This window comes from Caloenas nicobarica, chromosome 4, assembly GCF_036013445.1.
Source record: "Caloenas nicobarica isolate bCalNic1 chromosome 4, bCalNic1.hap1, whole genome shotgun sequence".
In the NCBI taxonomy this organism is placed as follows: Eukaryota; Metazoa; Chordata; class Aves; order Columbiformes; family Columbidae; genus Caloenas; species Caloenas nicobarica.
The window spans coordinates 31,469,724-31,493,531 of NC_088248.1; the positions used below are offsets into that span (position 1 = coordinate 31,469,724).

Genomic DNA, 23,808 nt, shown 5'->3' on the forward strand with positions numbered 1-23,808 from the left:
TTCCACAGAAAAGGGTCAAACATTTGAAACACCGCACCTCCCCTGTGCTGTTTTGAAACGTGCTTCAACTTTCTCGGGCAAACTCTGCTTCCAGCCTGCCGTGACCAGCAGCAGGGCATTGAGAGAACGAATTCCTCTTCCTGCCACTGCCATGCTGTGATTGCTGGCAGACACTTGCTGTGTGGGGTGTGTGGTCCTCCCTCCCTTTTTTGCTTTAACCTCCTGTTTCACCAACATATCCCTAGATGGAAAATCACAGGGGAATTATGATTACACTGCTTCACACTTTCCAAATTCTGGCCAAATACTGCACCGCGTCGTGCTCTGCTGGGCCCAGGCGGGCCGGGCCTCCTTGGCAGAGGGGTTTGTTTTGCCTCCCTGACTTGACTCCCCGCCATGCTGGCCGGCTCTCTTAGCTTTTAAGCACGTGAGGGTAAGAGACAGGACTTTCGCAGCCGCACTGCTGATGTTACCTTGGCTGAACGCGGGTTTTGTGGTGGCATCTTCAGCAACGGCCCGGGTTTGATCGAGCCCAGGCTCTCACATGGGCAGCGTCTCCTCTTCCCGCTCGGCTTGGGGTCCCCGTGGTGCCCTTGGGGGTGGGGGGAGTCACCCGGGGCCTGCCGCTCATCCACCATGACCCGGGGAATTTTGGTGAGGGAAAGCACTCCTGGGCAAGCCCTCCTCCCCGGGCCCTGCCGGCGGCTCCCGCGGGAGGGACAGGCGCTGCTCCCCCCGCAGGCCGCGGGGGCGGGCCGGCAGGGCGGGCGGCACCCTGGGGCCGGGCCTCCCGCCTTGAGGGGGCCGCCGGGCCCGGCGAAGGCGGGCGCCCAGAGCGGGCTGCGGGAGCCGGCCGGCATGGGGGCCGGGGCGCTGGCCATACGCGTGAGTAGGGGCTGGCGGCCGGGCCGGGAGGCTGGGGACGGGGGAGCGGCCGTGGAGCGCGGCCGGGCCGTGGGGAGCCGGGGGCGGCTGGCTGGTGCCGGCCGCCGCGCCCCTGCCGCCCGCCCTCCGCCGGGCTCCCTTGCGGGGCGGGGGGAAGAGAGGCTGGTCTGGGCCCGGTACCTTCTCCGCGTCCCGAGCGCGCCCCTTCTCCCTCTCGGTAGCTGCCGCTCCTTTGGGAAACGTGAAGATTAAGAAATAACTTTCCAGGTTTTTCTTTATTTTTTTCTTCATTTTTTTGAGCTAGTGAGCAACTGTGCTACATGCTTCTCTGTGTTAAGATTGCTGGATGAGCTGAAAAAGTGCATCCCCGTGGCATATAAATAGCTTTTCTCAACTCCAGTCATGATGTCCGGCTGGCACTTTGTGGCGGTATCGTGCAGAGACGATTAAGTTGCTTTTTCCAGTCTTGGTGATCAGTAACAGTTGCATTAATATTTGGACGATTTTCCCAGTGTAAAATCAGATCTTTGATCTGTAAGATCATATAATATTGACCTCTTTGTTTCAGAGCTCTTTTGAGGGGGTGATTTCATTTTGATTTTGGTTAGATGTATATTTTGGATAACTGTGCGTAACATTTTGTTCCTAGTTAGCACATCCTCTCCAGATCCTGAAACCAGCTCAAAAACTTCCTTTGCTGTTCCTGAGAACATGGGAAATGTCTCTTGGTTCTCTTGTGAGTTTAAATCCTGAGTTTCCCCAAGTAAATCCAGTTCTGTGACTCAGGGTTTCAAATGCTGAAATGGAAACCTGTAACTGAGCAAGATTGTGAGGCTAATTGGAGGCCTTAATTGAAAAAGCTCTCTGAGCATCACAGCTGCTCAGAAACTGCTCAAAGGACTTTTGCTGTCTTCTGAATGTAACCCAGGCTACATGGTTTTTGCTTTGGCATGTGTCTGCCTGGAGTGAAAATCATATTATTCATTTAATCCTGAGTGGGAACATCTCATTTTAAAACAGATGTGTTATTTTTGTAAGTCAGGCAAATTTTAGTTCAAATACTGTACTGTTTGTCTTAAATATTTATAAGGTGGCCACAATAATGATGGTTTTATGTATCATAATTCTGTTTCCTAAATAATAAAACATATTTATGATATCTATGCAACCAATATCTTTTGTAAAGATCAGATAAGTGTCACAGAGGACCTGGGACTACAGAACACACATATGCTCTAAATAGTTGTGTTTAATGGGAAAAACAGGGCAAAGCAAGTCAAATGAACTGCCAGATCATTTTATATCATGGTAAGTAGCAGCACCAATGCAGATGTTCGTATTGCTTATACACGGCAGTAAAAATAGCATCTCACAAATAAAGAGATTTCAAGGATTTGTTTAAAATAAAAGACGTATGCCGTGCTGAAATCTGTCTTAATGCATTCAAGCACCAAGACCTAGTCAAGAGTATGAGCACTTCTTTGTATTAGTGTACAATACTCTCTATGTGTGAGGTTTCTACTACCTATTTGTTAATGAAACACAGTAGGAATAAGTTAATTTTTAAGCATCGAGCTAGCAATGGACGGCTTAAACAAATAGATTGGACTCCGTGGTAGCAGTTGCCCCCAGTTCCTGCAGTGTGATCTCATCAGTAGGAAAACTTGGGGTTTTTTTTTCTTTTTTTTTGAGTGAGGTTTGCTGAGTTGTACTGAGCTTGTTCATATTAGTGAAATAATGCTTAGGTGTGTATGGAAATCACAACTGTGGTGGGTGATGCTGCTGCTCTGCCTTGAGCTGTCTTTTCAAACTTACAGCACTTTATGCCGATTTAGATTTCTGCATATTATTGATCCTATAAATTAATCCTGTATTATGTTATTCCCTTGCATTTTATTTGCTATGCTCTCACATTTTCTTTGTCATTGCAGCTCAAAACTTGTGAGAATGTTGTGCCTCTGGAAGAATGTATGGGATGTATGCATTTAAGGGTTTGTTGTGGAGTGTTTTTTCCACTCCTCTTGAGATGTGTGATTGGATTACATAGTCTCTAACCTTAAAAACTTCATAATTGAATTTCAGACTTAGCAGATACTAAACGTAACATAAAATCTTTCATAAGGATCCATCTCACCTGACAGCGGCCAAAATGAATCCCTGGGGGACAGCATCTGGAAGAAAGGTGCAGTGAACCTTCCCCAGAGTACTCTCCCAGACTCTGACAGGCATCCTGGAGACAACCTGGACTAACGGTGGTCTATTGGGATTTTTCATGTTCATGTTTGTCCAGTTGCTTTTGTAACCCATGTGAACTGCATGAGTTAAAACAGCAGTCTCCTGTGATTCTCAATTACTTGTTACTCTAGTAACAGGTTTGCTTTCAGAAGTGTGTCTTTCTCCCTTATCTTAACTACAGACTATTTACGTTCTTTTCCTGTTAGTTACTATTCTAGCTTTTTCTCTGTTCGTTTTTATTTTCCTACTTCACAGAGATTTTCCTGTGGATTAAAATAAAGAAAGACCGAAACCTTATTCTGGAGCGTAGAAGCCAGTTTTGATGGATGTTCTTATGTTGTGACTGGGCAACCTTCTGCAGCAAATGTGACTAATGCACTTTTTTTCCTCTGCTCCTTTAAGCAAAACAAATCGGCTGCAAGATTGAAGGAAGACATGAAGAAGATAGCCACCCTTCCACTGAACAAGCAAAAGGACACAACCTGTCCAAAGGTGTTCGGTGTGAGTCTTCTGGAGCTCCAGCGGCAGGGACTGAGCAAGAATGGCATCCCAATAGTTGTGTGGAATATAGTCGAGTACCTTACCCAGCATGGTAAGCTTAATGAAGTCACTTTTGCTTAGTAGCACTTTTTATGTAAGACTCTTCAAAGGGAGTGGTCTGTCTTGTTTGTGGTACAGGGGCTAAACAAGGCTGGACACTAACCACAGGCAAAGAATATTACTGTATGTGTTTGCTTCTTTTTTCTGCCTTGATGCTGAACTTACTTTTTAATAGGATGTTTATAAAGGTAAACTACAGTGTTATGGAGCAGCATACTCTCATAAACAGGCTGTGTGGTTTATAAATTGAATGTATTTCATTCGTGAAGGTTTGTATCATTTTCTAGTTGCAAAACATTTGTTTTTAACACTTTTTGACCATGAGAAGATGTTAAATATCTGTATAGAGATATTCATGTGCATGCACAAACCCCACAGAGAACATTACTGAATAGCAGTACACGTTCTTGCAGGTTCTCAGATAGATTCCAGTTATTATTAATCCCCTCAAGGAAGTAGTTGTCCAGTTGTTAGCCTCTCTTTGCATTCATTTAATTAAACTTTGGTTCCCGTTGCTGAAATTCATTTCTTTGCAGAAATCTAGAGCACCATTGGTGCACAGATGTGTTCTGTGGTAGTTGTTCAGCAATGAAAAAGATTTTGTGGAAGTAATTTTGCCTTGTGAGAAGATGTATCTGGTTTTACTGTAAGGTTTTTATTTTAGCTACTCAGTAATGATGATCCAGTTGCAAAACTCTAGATTCCACGTCTGTATCTTAACAGACCTTTAGAAGCTGATAGATGGCATGAAAGTTAGCTTGGATTAAGGTCCAGTGCAAATTTAAAACATGATTCTACCTTTACACAGCAACATCTTGCTTGATGTAGTTCAACAAGTGGTCTGCTAGAACACTGAAAGAGCAAGGATGGAAAAAGTTTTTTAGGGTTTAATCAAAACCAGAAGCTGACAAACACTTGACTGCAAGTTGTGGGCTATGCTCTGTGTTCCATAAAAAGCTCTGAATCCCACATGACTGTGTCCCAGATATGAACTAAACAAGCCAAGTCTCCTACTCTGCAGCACAATTAGCTAGGATTCTGAGTGCCAAGGGGATTATCCAGCCCTGAAAAAAATACAGTCCATTCTCAAAAGTGCAAGCAAGATCTCAAAGGTGCCTTCTTACCTGGGAAGTTCTTGAAATGGGTGTCCTGTGCTTGCCTAAGGTTTGTTTTGTGAATTAATGCTGAAGTTAACTGCGAAGACATTTTTAACAGAGGCTCATGTATGAATTCAAACTATTTGGAGACACAGTGTTCTGTGAATCATGGTTACTGTTTGTTCAGTGTTGTCTTACAACTCCTATTCTACAGAGATGCTATAATAGACATTTTAGGGCTTTTTAAGGCCAGACCATTTTAGAGTCTCTCTTCTAGCTCGTGAGGAGCTGACTACTCATTTGAAAAAGCTGAGCTGACTGATGGGCAGCTGCATCTTTGAACTAAGTTTGTATTAAGCTGCCTATTTTCACATTTATAGGTGAAGTCAAGTTTTCCTATGCTGATTACTGTTACCAGTATGTTCCAGCCTCTATTTCCATAAATGACAGAGGAGGAGGAAAGGAAGTTTTGTCTGCTTGGGATCTGTGTCCTTTGCTCTAGTACTGCAGAAATGAAATGTGATGTTTGCTGCTGCCCCCAAGATGGCAGCACAGCATGCCACATAGCAATGCGTTTTGTTGTGAATACAAGATCTGTAAGAAGTAGCTTATATTAGTCAAGTAAAATGTTTGAGTGCTTGTCCCTTTTTTTCCCCTTACTAGATCAATTTGTCTTCTGGTAAAATAAATTATTTCACTCTACAGACTCTGCTGCATTAGTATTGATTTCTTGGACTGGAAGCATTCTGTCAGACTGCTGTTTAGTGATGTCTACTCTGAACTGATGAAAACTATGCATATTTTGATCCTTTCAGTGTTCTGCTTCGAAAAAGAATGAGCAGGTCTATTGACACAGTATTAGGCAGAATTTTTGTGCTGAAAGTGTTCTAGAGAAAAATTACTGAGGTCAGCTTTAGGCACTTACTGAAGATTTTGAACCGCAGCATATGCCTAAAAAGAGATGGTTGGTAGAGTATGATTCAGCTGGCTTCTTTCCATGGAAACCTCCTTTCTGCATCTCCTTCACAGTATGGGGTGTCTGGCCTGAAGTGATTGACACCTTTTATTTTTCATTGTGAAATACTTTGGGCTTTAAGCTGTCCAAAATACATGTTTGCTCACTTAGATTTTCTGCTACAGTGGAGTTGCAGTTCTCATTGTGGAGTTACTGCTGCAATCAGCACATATTCAGATGCTTTTGCTTCATGATGGTCACAGGTAACATGCTGGTGCCCTAAACCAGGAACCTGGAAGTAGTCACATGTGTGAATTTGGCAGAGCACCACTCAAGATAATGGACTACTCGCAAAAGTGAAACAACAGAACTGTTTGGTAGAATCTGGATGCTTTCTTGTTGAAATATACCAATGCAAAATGCAGCTGTCTCAATTGGTTTCTGCATGGAGCGAGGCTACAGCAATGCCACTGAGTTTTGTAGGTTTTCAGAGTATCCCAGGCCTCAAGATCTGATCACTAGTATTTGTTAATTGTCATAATCCAATTACTTGACTAGAGGGAGTTTCTAGGGGGCGACAGTATTTTTTGTTGTTGTATTAATTACCCTGCTTTGTATTAGTCACACTAGAACATCTTTTTCATCGTATCTCTGGGATGTCTTAGTTCAGATGAACCTCACATGCAATATATAATTACAGGTATGACGCAGGAAGGCCTCTTCAGGGTAAATGGCAGCATGAAAATGGTAGAGCAGTTGCGTCTGCAATACGAGCGTGGAGAAGAGGTGGAACTTGTTAAAGATGGTGATGTGTACTCAGCAGCCAGTCTGTTGAAATTATTTTTGAGAGAGTTGCCAGATGGAATTATCACCTCTGCCTTACATCCCAGGTTCATTCAGCTTTACCAGGGTAAGTGAGAGGTAAAATCTTCATCCTTCAATGCACTTTCTTTCTGGATAACTGGTTATGCAGTGAGTATAACCAATGCTCTCCATTTCTTAGTTTACTTACTTTGTTCTGTATTCTTTTGACTTCAGCTCTCACCTGCTCCCAGAGCACTCACATATGTGCAATTCTGTTACAAGAGACAGAAAATTGTTTCTTATGTGTTTGGTAAAGTCTGGACTATCTATGATTTTCTAGTCCAGTTATATTTGCTGAATATAAACTGAAATTATGAGCTAGTTTCTTTGAGCAAGCTTGTAGACAATAGCTGCAGTCTCTTTAGGACACAGGTTTGCTTCTGTTTTGCTAGGGTGATTTCTGGCAATTTCATTCTAATGGATTCTGAAAAGTTGTAACAACTTCATCTGCTAATTAAATTCAATATCCATTGGGCCCAAACGATATGTTGTCTAAATTTTTACTTTTCACTAAGCAATGTGATTGCCCACCAAAATATGAGTCTGTTTGCAAGTAATGGCAGACTTTGCCTTTTATTCCCCATCGCAGCACACAACCTGGAAGACTTTTCCCCTGCCCTGCCCCTCGTTCAAGTGGTGGATCAACCATAAGAAAGAACATCACTTCTGCTTTAGAAAGTTGAAACTTGCACTTGTTTCTCAAGGGATTTCTCAGTCTAATTCGTATGTATCAGACATTCTGTGGTGTTGTTTTGTGGAATAGGTGGTGGCTGGCCCTGTTCCTTGACTGTATGGGTCAATGGCAGTTCTTTTCTCTTGCTGCATGCACTCGATGCCTCTTGCTGTCTTCCTAAGAAGCGACGAAGTGAGTGGGTGAATGTTACTAGAGATACGCTCTTTACAGTAAAGCAGGCACATGTGATGCATGGTGCAGAAGAGGAATGCACACCCTGATGTGCATCCCTAGTGGAACACAGCGTCGAGTTCTCACGCTCTCGTCCTGAGGCCTCCCCTTGGCTTTTCACACCTGCAGTGGAGGTGAAGTAAAGCCATTGCCTGGAGGAGGAAGAATACGACCGTGTCTTTTCTCTTGTTCCTGTTTGAGGATGAACAGGCTGTTTAGGGTGCACTGAAGAAACGGTTTGTGCCTTCCCTTGAGTGCAGGCATTTTAGCTGTAATCAGGTTGTGTGTGGGCTGCATAAAATATCTTCTTCATTTAGTAAAGTTATCTGGGGCCCAAGGATAGGGTTCAGGAAGTGTTGTGTAGGAAGGTGCTGTTCTTTCAGAAAGTCCCTTTTTTCTGGTCATATCTGTGCTTTCTTTTGAGTCTCTTAGATTTCACCAGATCTGAATCATGAGCTGTATTTAATGATGTTCTTTCTCATAAATCACCATTTAAGTAGGAATTTTAAGTTGCACGTTCACCATTCTCTATCCCTGTCCCCAGAAGGGTCATATTGGTATATTGTACCAGCAGCTACTGACGTACTTTGTGAACAGCACTGTGTGTAGAAAGTTTCATTCATTTCTGCTTCCCACAGGAAATGCAAAATCTCCCCAGTACTTTCTGTGGAAATGAGATAGATACACTTAGCAGATTTGTCAACCAAGCTTTCTTGTTTAAAAAAAAAAAAGTTACTAGTGTAACTTATGAACCCAGCTCTGCAAAAGTCAGTCCAACTGTGACATGTATTCATAGCTAAGTTGGCTCAAAAAGCTCCAGTTATAGTCTCAATATAACTTTGATTAGGAAAAAAAAAATCTTATTTGAAAAATGCCAGATTGGCTGTTAAGGCTGGGGAAAGCTTTTATAAAGTTGGAAGAAAACAGAGGGGTTTTTCTTGCTCTAGAAAATACAACATAAATGAGTTACAGTCAAAGGCACTGACTTTCATGGGGTTTAGATTAGCTTAAGTGGTAGATGGGCCTTTGTTTACAGTTAAATGATCGACCAGCTATGCAGGACTGGAGAAGTTATCTGTTCACTTATCGAAGTATGTACGAGGGTATTAGTTGCAAAATGGTACCCAGAGGGTGCGTGCATGGGTGTTCTTTTTGCAAACCATGAAGAAAGTAGGTCAAGCTGTTTCTGAGCCAACAGGTTATTAAAAAATAACTTTTAATCTGGGGCCACTTCACTGTACAGCTACAGTGAAGGCAATTTCAAGCTCTGTTACAGCCTCTGTATTCCCTGCTGTTGAAACTTTGCATAGGAAATTTTTTGGGGGATTATGTTAGAGTTCCTTTGGAATATTTTCAGGGATTGGTATCAGCATCTTTTTAAGCCAGCTGAGATCTTGGCCTGAGAGTAACACACAATTACTTCGTTTCCTATAAAAATTGTTGGAGAGTGATTCCTCTAGTTAAAAATAGCTGGACTGAAAATTACAAATTTTACCTGTAGCTGTAACCCTTTTAAATCCTGTCTATATCCTTTGTTACCAAACCAAAGAGTAAATAATCAGCCCTTTTATGAAAAAGAGAGAACCTGACCCATCTATAGTTCATTCAGAAGTCCGCACAGCAGGTTAGGCATGATATCTGCAGCCTGTGCGATGTTGTGTGAAGCGGGACTCTGCACACTGCCTCCAAATCCTGACACATTGCTGTTTATATAAATATTCAACTTAATGCCAAGACTATTCGGTTCCAGAAAACATCACGTAGCATATCCTAAAGGCTGTTTGGTGTGTCCTGATGTTCCCTCTCTGCCCTTGGAGAAGGGCAGCGGCAGTGGGAGCTGGGAAGGGCCTCCCTCTGTAAATGATGTTGATGGGAGGTGTGTGTAGTAAGTGCAGGCCAGGGACACACTGATAGTGATCTTTGTGTTGGCCAGTCTCCTCAGAGCTCCTGACAAATAAGAAGGCTGCTCCTTGCAGGGAGTCCTGAAGTAAGAAATGTCCATCACAGTCCCTCTGTGACTGAGGCTTTGCTGCAGAGCAGAGCTGTGCCTGCCCATGCAAAATGGACTGTCCTTACAGAGTGCTGAAAGTTCCTTTCAGAAACCTCAGATGGAAAGAAATCAGCAGCTTCCATACAGCAATCCCTGCTTGAGTTTATTTATTCCTTCTGGCTTTTCGTTCTTTATCTTCAATATTGCGATCACTGACTCTTAAGACACTTGTACATACTAGGAACTGTATGCACAGCTCTTATCCCCTTTCACAGGTCACTTGCTTTCAGCAAGACAGGTTGCTATTAGACTTTTCTTTTTTAGCATACAGGAAGCTTTTCCCTTTTGTGAATTTCTTTTTTGTCATTGTCCCTCCTCCAGCAGGGATACAGTGAAATGTGGGCTCCTGTCTTCCTTTGACACTCAGTCTAATTAAGTTGAATGCTATTTGATCAATCTGGCTTCTTGACATTGCTACATCTTAGAGAATTTATATTTTTTGGTGGGTGGCAGCTCGATGCGAGTTTTATCTCATATACCTCCTCCTGCTTACAGCCAGCCGTGACTGACAAGGTTTTGTTTAGTGCCCATGAACAGCTCTGCTAGTTTCAGGGAGAGGGATGGGAGGTGGTGTGAAAGAAGCAGCAGCTCCCTTCTGGATGAACAGGTTGTTTTAGGGAATGCTTAGTAGCCAGCAGCTGTTTGAGTTACATGAACAAGCAAAACCAAAAATATAGGTTGTGTTGGGGGATTTTAGAGGTAAAATTTCAACCTGCACAGTGACTGTGAAAATGAAAAAATGAGTGTGAAAATGAATAGATGAGAGCTGACCCTTTAACCACAGTAACTGCAGCCAGTCAGATTCACTGGGTGTCTTGTGGTTCTCTAGGTTCTTGTGGCATGATTTTAACCTTTTCCTTTGGCTTTTATTATCATTTTGCTGTTATCGGGACTAGTTCCAAACTAGAGAAATAACTTAAATTTTCCATGTGCAGAAGGTGTTTGTTATGCAGTGAAAACTCTTGGAACTGTCTTTCTTATGCAGATGATGACACTAAGCAGAGCTGCAAAAGAAGTGAGAGTGCTCTGCTCCCAGTATGTTGGAGTGAAGCATAAATACAGCACTGCAAAGTGCCATAATGATGCAGAGCGAGGGGTGTCAAGTTGGATTGTAACGAGAACCTTGTTACGATGAGGGCTTCCAGTGTTTCTGCTACTGATGGCAACAAGGTGTTGTTTTTTTTTTCTTTTCTTTTTTTTTTCCCCTGTGGGGCAGGATCATGACTGAAGCAGATTGCTGCTTGGTGGAGAGGGGCTGGAGTCCCGCTTCCCATAGATTGTGGAGGTGGAGAGAAATGCGTTGATTTCTTCCAACAGCCCAGTGGGCACAGTGGAACTGCAGTGTACAACTTGCTGCCTATGTGCCGAAGATTGACTTCCTAGGGCGCGTTGATAGCTACAGACAGATGCAAGCTTTTCTGTCTGCTTTCCATGCTGGTAGTATGCAAGGCAGCTGGAAGCTATGCAGACATGGTAGCATGACACGGAGCTTTAGACTCTCTTCTTCACCTCACAGCAGAGATGATTACCTAGGGCATGGCACTGTGCTGATATGGTTTCGGTGCTTCCAGGCTGGAGTTGGTTTGCGTCAGACTATTTGAGACATGAGTAAAGCAATTAAACGTGCCTGTCTGCAGGCATGCGTACCTTTAGTTGATGTTCAGGCAGCATGCTTTGCAGAGGGAAGGAGCAGCATGAAGTGGGAGGGGTTGGGGAATTAGATCGTGTGTGTAGCACGTCAAAGAAACTCAATATGTTCAGAAATAGGATGAACCGTTGGAAAATATGTCCCTCTTGTTGTGATCTGTGGGTGTATACTGAAATTAAATAAGACTGAAAACACCCTTGCAAATGCGTCTGTGCCTCCTACACTGTTGAGGCTCCTGTTTCTAGTTAATTAACATTTTTAGAGAGACTGCCTGTCGTTTTCAGTTGCCTGCTTGACTTGTCCCTCAGTAGCGAGTCTCTAGCTCAGTTCTGAGGTGCCACACTGCCCTTGCTGGCTTCCTTGGCCCTCTACGTGTGTCACTCTGCGTTCTGTGTCCATTGGCTGCTAAGCTTAGATGTGGCTTGAGGCTGCTGGTTTTGTTCCCTTCCTCAGCTCAGAAACCACCATCTCATCCCTGGTTTCAAGCTCTTCCTGGCTGCTCATCTAGCTAGGTTTCTCTTGCAGGCCTCTGCTGAGATGCCATCTGTTTCACATGGCTTCTGGCAGGCTCCCAAAATAAAAAAGTGAATGCCTTTGACTCTACCTTGAGGGCACATTCCCTGTAGCCTTCATTCTTCTTCTATTCCTTTCTCCTTCTTTCTGTGGTATTGGGCAAAATTTTCAAAAGAGTTTCATGTGCTGTGCTGGAAAATCACGAGTGTGTTGGTAGCTGGGCATATATGGAAATATGGCTTGAATATAAGTTCCTGAGTTGCCTTTGAAAATCTGTCACTCTGCTGTTTCCATTATTGACAAGCTCATTTGTCTCGTCTCAGGATGCTGGGGAGACTGAAGTATGTGTTACCCTTTTTAATCTGCCTGAATAAGACAGATTGCACTTGGTAGTCTTGACTTCCGCAGGACAGCTTGTACTGCACAAAATCGGGCATGTACGTAAATGGCACCAAGTTGTGCCAAGGGAGGTTTAGATTGGATATTAGGAAGCATTTGTTCACGGAAGGGGTTGTCAGGCATTGGAACAGGCTGCCCAGGGAAGTGGTGGAGTCACCATCCCTGGAGGGGTTTAAAAGGTGTGTAGATGAGGCTCTTAGGCACATGGTTTAGTGCTAGAGTTAGGTTGTGGTTGGACTTGATGACCTTGAGGGTCTCTTCCAACCAAAATTATTCTATGATTCTATAAGCCTAGGGCTGTAGTACACTTGATGCTTGTCTGCATGGTTGCTTAGACAGCCCTGGTGCTCTAATGTTTCTCTGATGGTCAGCATCAGCTGAGTAAACCTTAGTGATTGACTTTGAAGCAAATTGAAAAATTGTCTAGCAGGTGGACAAAATGAGAAGGAATGCTCCAAGTAATTGGGTGTCATGAGTCAAGACTATTTTTGCTCTCTAAGTTGAAAAGCTGTTTTATTTGAAGTAATATTGTCATGGATAGCAGAGGTACACTTGTCCTGAAAAATGTACAAAGTGCATGTAATACTGTGCATGCATGTCACTCTCTAAATTCACCACCAACTGTAATAGTAATTTTAAAAAAGCTAAAATCTATTAAGTAAGTGTCAGCAGCAGGAGAATTGGCAAATTAGTTTTGATTTTTGGATCATACTAAGAGAAAGGCTTGAGTTCCTTCCCTTTTTTTTTCACTGGAAAAGGAGGCGAGAGAGGAAAACCATATTTTGTCTCTCCCATTTCACAAGGACAAGGAATTTCCTGGCTCAGTAAATGGGGTTTGCTGCCTCATGTTGTTCAGTGTCTTTGTGTCCTTCAATTAGGGTAATTTCTCAAGATCTTATGGTCTGATATCTGTCTCTGTTCTTGGAAGTACACAAATGAACAAAGATTTGGCTGTGCTCAGCAATAAGCATCTCTGATGTTGATCCGCAGCATGTAATATATCACAGTTAATGAACAGGGACGTCCTACCCACCAAATGGAACTGATGCCGTGAGGCCAATAGATTTGTTTGTCGTCAGAGTGCAAACCTGTGTTCAGAGTGGTTTGTGACAGTTACCAGCATCTTTCTAGTTTGAGAGGGATGGAAAATCCTTCGGTAAATGGAAAAGTACCTTTCTATCTAAAGCCCCAGTGGGAGACTCAGAGAGGCAATTAGTTCTCAAGGGCAATCCCTAATTAAGTGGTGGGGTGATGGTGTTTTTCTGAGAGATGGCTTTGACTTTCCTTATCAAAACTGCAAGCAATTTATAGTAGAAAACACTGTGTGCTAGTTGTTTCGTTATCTAAAGAGAAGTATGTTAGGAAGTGAATTTTAATGTTCTGGCTATGTGAAAATTAGTTATTAGTTGTGTTTTTTCTTTAAGCTTTATGAAAAGATAATTAGTAATCAAGTCAGAGACTTTCTAGTCCACTTTGATCAGTGCAAATAAAAAACCAATTAAATTCCTTATTGTTATTCCATTTTATCTAGCCTTCAGAAACATCCTGAAGTTTTGCTGCAGAAATAAAAATAATAAATAAGTTTTCTTGCTATTAGCAAGCTGGTTTGTAGTAGTGAAGGCATGATAGTTTTTGTTCTATGTAGCTCTAAAAAAATGTTGAACGAAATACTTGAAATAAGTAAGCAAATAAGGTTTTTGCTTATCTGCTTCGTGCATATTTGATATTTGACTTTTCTGAAGGAACTAATTTCTAAGCTGTAGAAGAAAAGGTTATAATTAATTAGTTGGTTGAAATGTTTGGCCTTGTAATTTGACTGGCACTTTAAACTTTGCCCTGCTGCCATGAAAGAATTCTTATTAAGTCTGTGGTACCCAAACAGATACATAAAACTGAATTCTCCATGAGTATAAAACTAAAAGGCTTCTCTTGTCATGCACTGTATCTTGTCTGTCATGCGAGGCAGGAAACCTAAGCTTGGAAGCAGATGAAATCCCACAAGTTCAACTGAGTGAAGTTGCAAGTACATACAGTTTGGGAAGCAAATTAGTTTAGTGTGTACGTGGTATAAATCCTGTTTATTAGCCACAAAAATGTCTGATTGTAAAATAGAAATCATATTGCGACATAATGGTTCTGTTCTGAGGAGTCACTTTCAGATATTTTTGTACAGACTGCTAATTTACACAGCTAGCCACTTTACAAAGCACTCTGCCTCTGGGATACTGTGCAATCCAGCCCTGGAATATTTCTGAGAAATGAAAAGTAAAAACAAAGATGAAAATTCTGAAGTATTTATACATAACTTAGACTGTGTTCAAAGCTTTTCCTTTTTCTTCCCTCCCTCCCAAAAATGTTGGGGAAATTTAAAGTGTTCTTTGTTCTGCAACACAAGACACGGGATATTTTCCTGCCGGTTTTCTCCCCTGCGTGCCAGCAGTGGGGCACACAGCAGAGCCAGCAAGTAGTTGCGGAACCATTTCAGATGCAGCCTGTCTTATTACATCTTGTTGACTAAATACAAGTCTTGCAGTCTGAGCAAAGTTTGGTTTTGATTGAACACTGGGTGAATCTCCTTGCTGAGGACCATAATGTCCTCTGAATGAAAAAATCCCATGTTACCCTACGCATGGGGAGGATGTCTGTATTCCCATGGTAGGCCAGCCGCTGCTTTGGGACAAGGCAATCTGTTACAGAAAACACAGAGGGTTCGCATTCAGTGTGAGCTCACTCCGTTGTGTGGAATAAAGACATTCTTCCAACTACTAGAACTGTTTTTAAACCTTGATGTACATCTCTAGGGAAAAAGCAATTACCCAACAACAATCTCACAACATTAACACCATCAGCCTATAAGGCTGATAAATAAAGAAAAAAGTACTAGAAATGCACAGCTTCCTTCATATTAATGGACACTGATTATAATTAGATTGGTGAGGAAAACCTTCAGGGCTGAGGTATTCTGTCTAAAAATTCTGTTGCACAAAACACCGAGAACTCTGCATATGTGAGAGTTTCAGTGAAATTTCATTTTGGTGGAAAGCAGAAATGAATAATTCCAAGCATTAAGCCATCATGTTTTGGCATAAAGGGAAGGAAACACTAAATTGTTTTCAAAACTTTGCTTTTATTAACATGTAAACCCAAGATTTTGGTGGGTATAAATTACTTTTTGGAAAGTGTTTTTGGGGTGGAGGAGGGGAGCAAAGATTTTTGCAGGTTTTGAGTTCAGTTCCAGAAGCAGAACGCAATTAAGTGGAAGCTGTGTGTAAGGCCAAGCTTGTGTTCAGTGCCTGGGTCTGTATAAACTCAACATCTGTGAAGTTCATGCAATTTTTTGCTTAAAATTAAAAACAAACAAAAAGAAACACAAACCAACAAAAGCCTGCATGAAAGAAAATTGATGTTAGTCATACTTTGATATTACTCAGTTCAGTATGTGAAGCTTTTATCCATAGTTAAGTTCTAGAAGATTGTATAGTATAACAAGGCTACTCTCTAACATTAGCTCAAGTTTTGGCTCATTATGGTGTGCAATACTGCCCTGAACAGCCTTTGTTCCATAAGCAGTATGCCTCACTTAAGACTTAGTACTGAGTTGTCACTCTGACAGAAGATTCAAAATTGAGCTTTCCATAAAATGTACTCACAGAAAGTACTGTATTCTAACACCACCTGCATTAAAGGAGCCTGCTTGTTTTACCGTTCTTGCCTTCTTCATTTTGAAGGTTTTAATGGGAGGGGCAACTAAAACAGAGTATGAGATGGGGTTTGGGAAGCAGAGATGACATTCAGAAGAAGCAGGGAAGCAGGAGATCCAGTAAAGCTGGAGTTAAAGCAGACCCAGCTCTTTAGTGCATGGGAATAAACATGTTCCAGTGCTGTTAGCTATGAGCATTGCTGATTCTGCTCAGGAAAACAGTTACAACATAAAGGTGAACATGAAACAGTGCCAGTGTTGGCAAAGGTGAACCTCAAGAGAAAGGTGAAGAAAATTTTGAGGGGTTTGGAGGATTCTGTGTCTCTGAACAGAAATAAGACTAAATTATAGATCCCACTGCTTGCTCTCACCCATGTAAGTAAATTAGCAGCAATGTAGAAAACCATATATGTATGTTTTTGATTCTCTTGTTTTTCCTAGACACTAGAAACGACATGCAGAAGGAAAGTAACTTGAAAGAACTCCTTAAAGAACTGCCTGATGCTCATTACTGCCTGCTGAAGTATCTGTGCCAGTTCCTGATAAAGGTTGCTGAACATCATGTAGAGAACAGGATGAACCTTTGCAATCTTGCCACTGTGTTTGGACCAAACTGCTTTCAGTAAGTAGCGGTTTTCACTTTTCCCCATATGTTGATGGAGAGTGTAACAGAGCAGATGGCCAGAAATGTAGCTCAGAACTCTAATTTGTCAGGATAATCAAACAGAGGAAAGAAGTGGGGCTTTGTGATTAATTTTAGTGCTAAAGCTATTGTTTGAGCTGAATGGAGTTGAGTTGCTCTCCCATCTCCTCTTCCTGTGTTGCTAAAAGGTTGGTCAGTTTTCTATTGCTGTGTTGACAGCAGAGCAGGAGTATAACAATGACAGGCCTTCAGACTGTGTAAGTGCAAGGAGACTTGTGCTCATACAGCTTTCTTCCTTTGCCATCTGACAATATGGATGCTTCTCTGCAGAAGGCTTTCAAAAAGGATACCTGGGGGAAAAGGACTCCTGCGCACTGCTGTGATGCAGTGCATCGTTAGCATCTACACCCCAGTCTTGTCTATAATACATCCACTGGCTGGCATCTGAGATCTAAGACATGGGGGGCAGGTAGGGAGTTTAGTTCAGTTGTCAGTCTTGAAAGATATGTGGTATCAGCCAAAAGAGACAGTGGGTTCCTTATGGCAAATGTCAGATTTGTATTGATCTTTTAAAATAAATTTCTCTCTTGAATATTACTGAGTCACTGCCCACTAGGCACTGGGAGGTACGACCAGCGTGTGAAGCGAGTGAGTACCACCCACCCTGTGCTGCAGCAGCGGGTGTGGTAGCTCGTGCAGCAGGGTGCAGAGGTTGTCACTCCTTGCTTGTTAGACCATCTCAACTACTGCCAGTGTCCCAGACTGCTGGTGACCATGGTCTTCTCCAGACAGAGAGCTTGCCCCAAAAAGACCATGGCGACCCAGATGGAGCACCTGCCCCGAACCATGGCTGTTCAGGTCTCAGGCTGCAGGGAGTGCCAGAGGCTGCTGCTGCCAGGAGAGGGAGGCAGCATTCCACCTGCGTGAGGTGTGAGCAGGTGCAAGATCTGCTCAGCGTGGTGGTGGAACTTAAGGAGGAAGTCGAGAGACTGAGAACCATCAGGGAGTGTGAGAAGGAGGTTGACTGGTGGAGTAACTCCCTGGTGTGCCAGTCAGAAAGGCCCCAGGGAGATACCCCCACAAAAGGTGATGGACCCCCCGCCCTGTTGGGCAGAGGGGGAGGACCCGAGACAGCCCCTGCCCTGTCGCTATTGGGCAGAGGTAGGGGACCAAAAAGATGAGGAGGGTTGGAAGCAAGTTCCAGTTCGGTGTCGCGGGCAGCCTGCCTCCTTACCTGCTTTGCTTCCCCAGGTGCCCCTCAGTAATAGGTTTGAGGCCCTGGATCTTGAAGGAGAGGTAGGTGGGGACGTGGTGCAAGGCCCGCCTACAAGGTCACATAGGAAGAGGCAGTTGACACCACGCCTCGAGGCTGCCTCCAATAAGAAAGAAAGAAGGATAATTGTAGTAGGCGATTCCCTTCTGAGAGGGACAGAGGGCCCAATATGCAGAGTTGATCCTCATCATAGAGAAGTATGTAGTCTACATGGAGCTTGGATCAGGGATATCACCAGGGCGCTCCCCAGCCTGGTGCACCCAACAGACTACTACCCACTGCCGATCTTCCAGACAGGTGGGAAGGAAGCTGCATCCTGTAGTCTGAGGGGAATGAAGAAAGATTTCAAGGCCTTGGGACAGTTGGTGAAAGAGTCTGGGGCGCAAGTTATTTTCTCTTCCCTCATTCCATTTTTGGGTGACGACGTGGGATGGAGTAGAAGAATTCAGTCCATAAATGCTTGGCTACGAGACTGGTGCTACAGAGAGGGCTTTGAGTTCTTTGATAATGGCTGGTTTTATAAGACACCAGTCCGGACAGGGATACATGGGAAAGGTTTATCTCACAGGGGCAAAAGGATGCTGTGACAGGAATTAGTAGGGCTCATTTGGAGAGCTTTAAACTAGATTCGAAGGGGGATGGGGTTGTAGCTGGGCTTGCACGAGTGGGGCAGTGCTCTAGTATTGATGAAGACCGGGAGGCCTCCCATCCCCCTAGGGTGAAATCGGTGTGCTCAGCTCGCTCCCTGAAATGCCTGTACACCAATGCGCACAGCATGGGGAATAAGCAGGGGGAGTTGGAAACCTGTGTTCAGTCAGGAGATTATGATCTGGTGGCAATTACAGAGACATGGTGGGACAGCTCACAGGACTGGAATGTGGTCATGGATGGCTCTTACGTGAGAGAGCAACTACAATACATTTGAGTACTGTCCAGGGGTGGATGAGGAGTGAGTTGAGAGTCTATGGGTGAGAATTAAGGGACAGGCTGGCAGGGGTGATACTGTTGTGGGTGTCTATTACAGGCCACCAGATCGGGATGAGGAAGTTGATGAGGCCTTCTACAGGCAGCCAAGAGCAGCCTCGCAGTTACAGGCCCTTGTTGTCATGGGGGATTTTAACTACCCTGATGTTTGCCGGAAGGACTAGTCGGCCAGCCATCCACAGTCCAGGAGGTTCCTCCAGTGCATTGATGATAACTTCCTGATGCAAATGGTGGAGGAGCAGACTAGGAGAGGAGCAGTGCTGGATCTCATTCTCACTAACAAGGAGGGTCTGGTTGAAGCAGTAAAGGTTGAGGGCTGCCTTGGTTGCAGTGACCGTGAGATGGTGGAGTTCAGGATCTCAAGTGGCAGGAACAGAATACCAAGCAGAATCGCAACCCTGGACTTCAGTAGGGCCACCTTTGGCGTTTTCAAGCAATTGCTAGGGGAAATCCCATGGGACAGGGTACTTGAAGGTAAAGGGGCCCAAGATAGTTGGTTAGCATTCAGGGACTGCTTCTTCCAAGCTCAAGATCAGAGCATCCTGACACGTAGGAAGTCAAGGAAGGGAGTCAGGAGACCTGCTTGGTTAAACAAGGAGCTGCTGGGCAAACTCAAGTGGAAGAGGAGAGTCTACAGATCATGGAAGGAGGGGCTGGCCACTTGGGAAGACTATAAGGCTGTTGTCAGAGGCTGTAGGGAGGCAACTAGGAAAGCTAAGGCCTCCTTAGAATTAAACCTTGCGAGAGGGGTCAAGGACAACAGAAAGAGCTTCTTCAAATACATGGCAGACAAAACTAACACTAGAGGCAATGTAGGCCCACTAATGAATGAGGTGGGTGCCCTGGTGACAGAAGATATAGAGAAGGCAGTTACTGAATGCCTCCTTTGTTTCTGTCTACACTGCCGGAGGCTGTCCTGAGGAGCCCTGTGCCCCTGAGGCCCCAGAGGAAGTTAGGACAATGGAGAAGTCTGCCTTGGTTGATGAGGACTGGGTTAGGGACCAGTTAAGCAATCTGGACATCCATAAATCCATGGGTCCAGATGGGATGCACCTGCAGGTGCTGAGGGAGCTGGCTGAAGTCACTGCTAGGCCACTCTCCATCATCTTTGCCAAGTCTTGGGAAACAGGAGAGGTGCCTGAGGACTGGAGGAAAGCAAATGTCACTCCAGTCTTCAAAAAGGACAAGAAGGAGGTACCTGGGTGACTATAGACCGGTCAGCCTCACCTCCATCCCTGGAAATGTGATGGAACAACTTATCCTTGGTGCCATCTCAAGGCATATCAAGGATAAGAGGGTCATTAGGGGCAGTCAACATGGCTTCACCAAGGGGAAGTTGTGTTTGACCAACCTCATAGACTTTTATGAGGACATAACCAGGTGGATTGATGATGGCAAAGTGGTGGATGTGGTCTACCTTGATTTCAGTAAAACATTTGACAGAGTCTCCCACAGCATCCTTGCTGCTGAACTGAGGAAGTGTGGACTGGATGATCAGATAGTGAGGTGGACTGGGAACTGGCTGAAGGAGAGAAGCCAGAGAGTTGTGGTCAATGGGGCAGAGTCTGGTTGGAGGCCTGTATCTAGTGGAGTGCCTCAAGAGTCGGTACTGGGGACCAGTACTATTCAATATATTCATCAGTGACTTGGATGAGGGACTAGAGTGCACTGTCAGCACTCTAGTGCTGATGACACCAATGCTGATGACACCAAGCTGGGAGGAGTGGCTGACACGCCAGAAGGCTGTGCTGCCATCCAGCGAGACCTGGACAGGCTGGAGAGTTGGGCAGGGAAAAATTTAATGAAATATAACAAGGGCAAGTGTAGAGTCTTGCATCTGGGCAGGAACAACCCCAGTTTCCAGTATAAGTTGGGGAAGGACCTGTTGGAGAGCAGAGTAGGGGAAAGGGACCTGGGGGTCCTGGTGGACAGCAGGACGACCATGAGCCAGCACTGTGCCCTTGTGGCCAGGAAGGCCAATGGCATCCTGGGGTGTATTAGAAGGGGGGTGGTTAGTAAGTCGAGAGAGGTTCTCCTGCCCCTCTACTCTGCCCTGGTGAGACCACATCTGGAATATTGTGTCCAGTTCTGGGCCCCTCAGTTCAAGAAGGACAGGGAACTGCTGGAGAGAGTCCAGCACAGGGCCACAAAGATGATGAAGGGAGTGGAGCATCTCCCTTATGAGGAAAGGCTGAGGGAGCTGGGTCTCTTTAGCTTGGAGGAGACTGAGGGGTGACCTCATTAATGTTTATAAATATGTAAAGGGTGAGTGTCACAAGGATGGAGCCAGGCTCTTCTTGGTGACAACCAATGATAGGACAAGGGGCAATGGGTACAAACTGGGACACAGGAGGTTCCACTTAAATATGAGAAGAAACTTTTTCACAGTGAGGGTGACAGAACACTGGAACAGGCTGCCCAGGGAGGTTGTGGATTCTCCTTCTCTGGAGACATTCAAAACCCACCTGGACACATTCCTGTGTAGCCTCATCTAGGTGTTCCTGCTCCGGTGGGGGGATTGGACTAGGTGATCTTTCGAGGTCCCTTCCAATCCCTAACATTCTGTGATTCTGTGAGTTCCCTAATGAGACTTAGATTAATTGGCTAATGAAACTGTCTCCCTGGGCTTCCTCTGTAGCCAGTGGAAAGAAGCAGGCTTCTTTAAAGAGAAAACGAAATTGGGTTCCTTGTATTGAGCGAGTTCCAGATACCTAGGATAGATGCTGACTGCTCTCTTTTTAAAGGAGCATATCTTTTTCCATTGGTTAGGGAAAGAACACACAGAGATGAGACATTTAAACCAAAGCTTGTCCTTGTGACTACACTGCTGCCTCGTCTTAAGATGTTTGTGGATGATGAAGGCGAGTGTGTCAGGATTAAAGCATTTGCTGTGTTAATGCAAAAAGATAAAGCATATTTTGAAAAGAATTGTCTTCCTTTCCAAAAGAAAGAAAACTCAAAAGACAGCAGTACATGCAGCAATTCATGAATATGAGAGTTAGTGGAAGCACAATACTGCAAATTTCCGACAAGGAAAAGCAAAGCAATTTTTAAAGGTTATGTTTGTATGGGCAGCTTGGGAATTTCTGTCTAAATGTATAAGTGGGGTTAAGAACATACAAAATAGATTGGAAGTATCTGACTCCCATGGCTAAATCTCTATGACTCAAACTCCCAAGCGGCTATTAGAATAATTTTTAGTTTATTCATCACTTTGTTCAGGAAAGTTTAAAAATGAGCTCTGCATACTTTTTGGTGTAGAATGCAGAGTTGCAATTTGGAATTGCGATTGGCATTCCTAAGATTAAACTAAAATGTTCCTCTTAAAAGCTGTGTAGTTGTTGCATCAACTGTTCTCTGCTCCTCAGATGATACAGAAGAGATGTAACCATTTTTGTAACATATAGGGCCCATGTACAGGAGGGGTAAACTGCGTAATTCCATTGCAGAAGACTGAGAAAAGTGGAGTTCACTGGAGATTAAAACACAAGGGCTCTTGTGGCCATGTATGAATGCAGCCAGCCCTGTGTTTGTGACACACGTTGAAATAAATGCTCATATAGCAAAAGAGGCAATGAAAGCAAGGCTTGACACTTAACAAATTGCTAATGTGTTTTTCAGAAGACCCAAATATGTCAGAATTATGGATGAAGATGTTTATTTAAACTAAGTTTCACCATCTGGTAATTCAGCTGTGTTTCATCAGATCTTGATCTTTTCAAGGTAGTTCAGGATTGTGGTCCAGACACAAAGATTGTGACCAACAGTTCAAATACCCTTTTCTCACGTGTTAATGGATGCAGTCTTAAATTGCTGGAACTGTGACCATGTGTATCAACAAAGATTTGATAGGAGGATGAAAAAAAACTTGCAGCACTGGGCTTAGCCAGCTTGGCCAAGCAGCCAGAGGGAGATCCTCAGAATGCAGTTCAGAGCTCCAGGAGTAAGGCGGCCTGAAGCCTGCTTGGCAAGGGCTCTCTTACTGCTGGCTAAAGGCAGCCCCTCGAGAGACTAGCTGCAGAAATTAGATGTCAGCAGGTGATTGAAGCATTGTGTTGTTTGTTCAGAGTGCCATATGGGGTGTTTCTCTGGGACAAGGAAAGAAGGCTTAGCATCCAGCTTGTCAGCAATTACACTGCTGAAGCAGGAAGATCTGGGATTTTTCTGTCAGAAATTCACACTCATGTCTAAAATCAGTGTCAGAGTCTGTGCAGCTAATGCACAGTGTCAGAGAAGATAAAGCCCATCTGCTGATAGTGAAGGTATTTTTAGTGACATTTTAGCTACTTAAGCATATTATCTTTTACTCCATAACTGGAGCTGTTTAACAATTGAACAAATCTCACTGTTGGGCTACTTTCCAGACATTAAGACTTCATCTTAATTCTCTTAATCTCAGTCTATTTTTCTGTGTCATGTTCTCAGTAATTTATCTGATCTCCTAAACTTTCAACCCTTATTACTTTTATCTTATCCACTACTTCCCCTGCTTCCATACTTGCTGTTTGACAAACTGCACTGGTGCTTTTCTAATGAAAGGTTATCCTGTGCTTTCTGTATTTCTAATGGGTAGAAGAGGGGAGAAATGGCTATCTGTGTTTCTTGTAATGAAGTGTGATGTAAGACACAGGAAAATGTAAAGGGCAAGGTCAAACAGCTCAAAAAAGGAAAATACGATGGTTTGAGATTTAGTGCACTGTTTTCTTCTAACTTGGATTGTTCAGATTTATTGTAACGGAAGCCAAAGGTCAAGTATATGGAGATATGCAGCCTTTGAGGAACAATGAGCATGAAGGTATAGGAACAAAAATAGTTGTCTTTTCTGTCACTGGGCTGGTCTGTGTGGAGTATTAACACTTGCAGTGTGGTTATCCTTGGAGGAAGTTCTTGTCCGTTGACCTGAATTTCAGCTCCTATAGAGCAGTAGCCTCAATTATGGCCTGTTCTGTGGCTCCACTCAGGGCTCACAACTTGTGCTGAAGAGGAAAGAGAGGACTAGCTGGGTTTTCTCTTCCCCTCTCCGCTCTCTTGGAGCGGGGAATTAGAGGGGCTGCTGCA

At 43.9% G+C, this 23,808-nt stretch overlaps 1 protein-coding gene across 7 annotated transcripts in view; it reads left to right on the forward strand.

Moving 5' to 3' along the window:
• Nucleotides 1-788: 788 nt before the first annotated feature.
• The window catches only part of FAM13A (family with sequence similarity 13 member A), a 133,020-nt gene continuing 110,000 nt past the window's right edge, over nucleotides 789-23,808 (forward strand). For 5 of the 7 annotated variants that reach the window (XM_065633620.1, XM_065633621.1, XM_065633622.1 and 2 more), the window contains exons 1-4: nucleotides 809-885; nucleotides 3,523-3,712; nucleotides 6,473-6,682; nucleotides 16,292-16,472. In XM_065633620.1, the coding sequence (XP_065489692.1) occupies nucleotides 859-885; nucleotides 3,523-3,712; nucleotides 6,473-6,682; nucleotides 16,292-16,472 (608 nt within the window). In that variant the 5' untranslated portion in view covers nucleotides 809-858. Of the gene's footprint in view, nucleotides 886-3,522; nucleotides 3,713-6,472; nucleotides 6,683-7,343; nucleotides 7,360-16,291; nucleotides 16,473-23,808 lie in introns of those variants that run through there. The other 2 variants (XM_065633626.1, XM_065633625.1) reach the window with 2 other exon arrangements.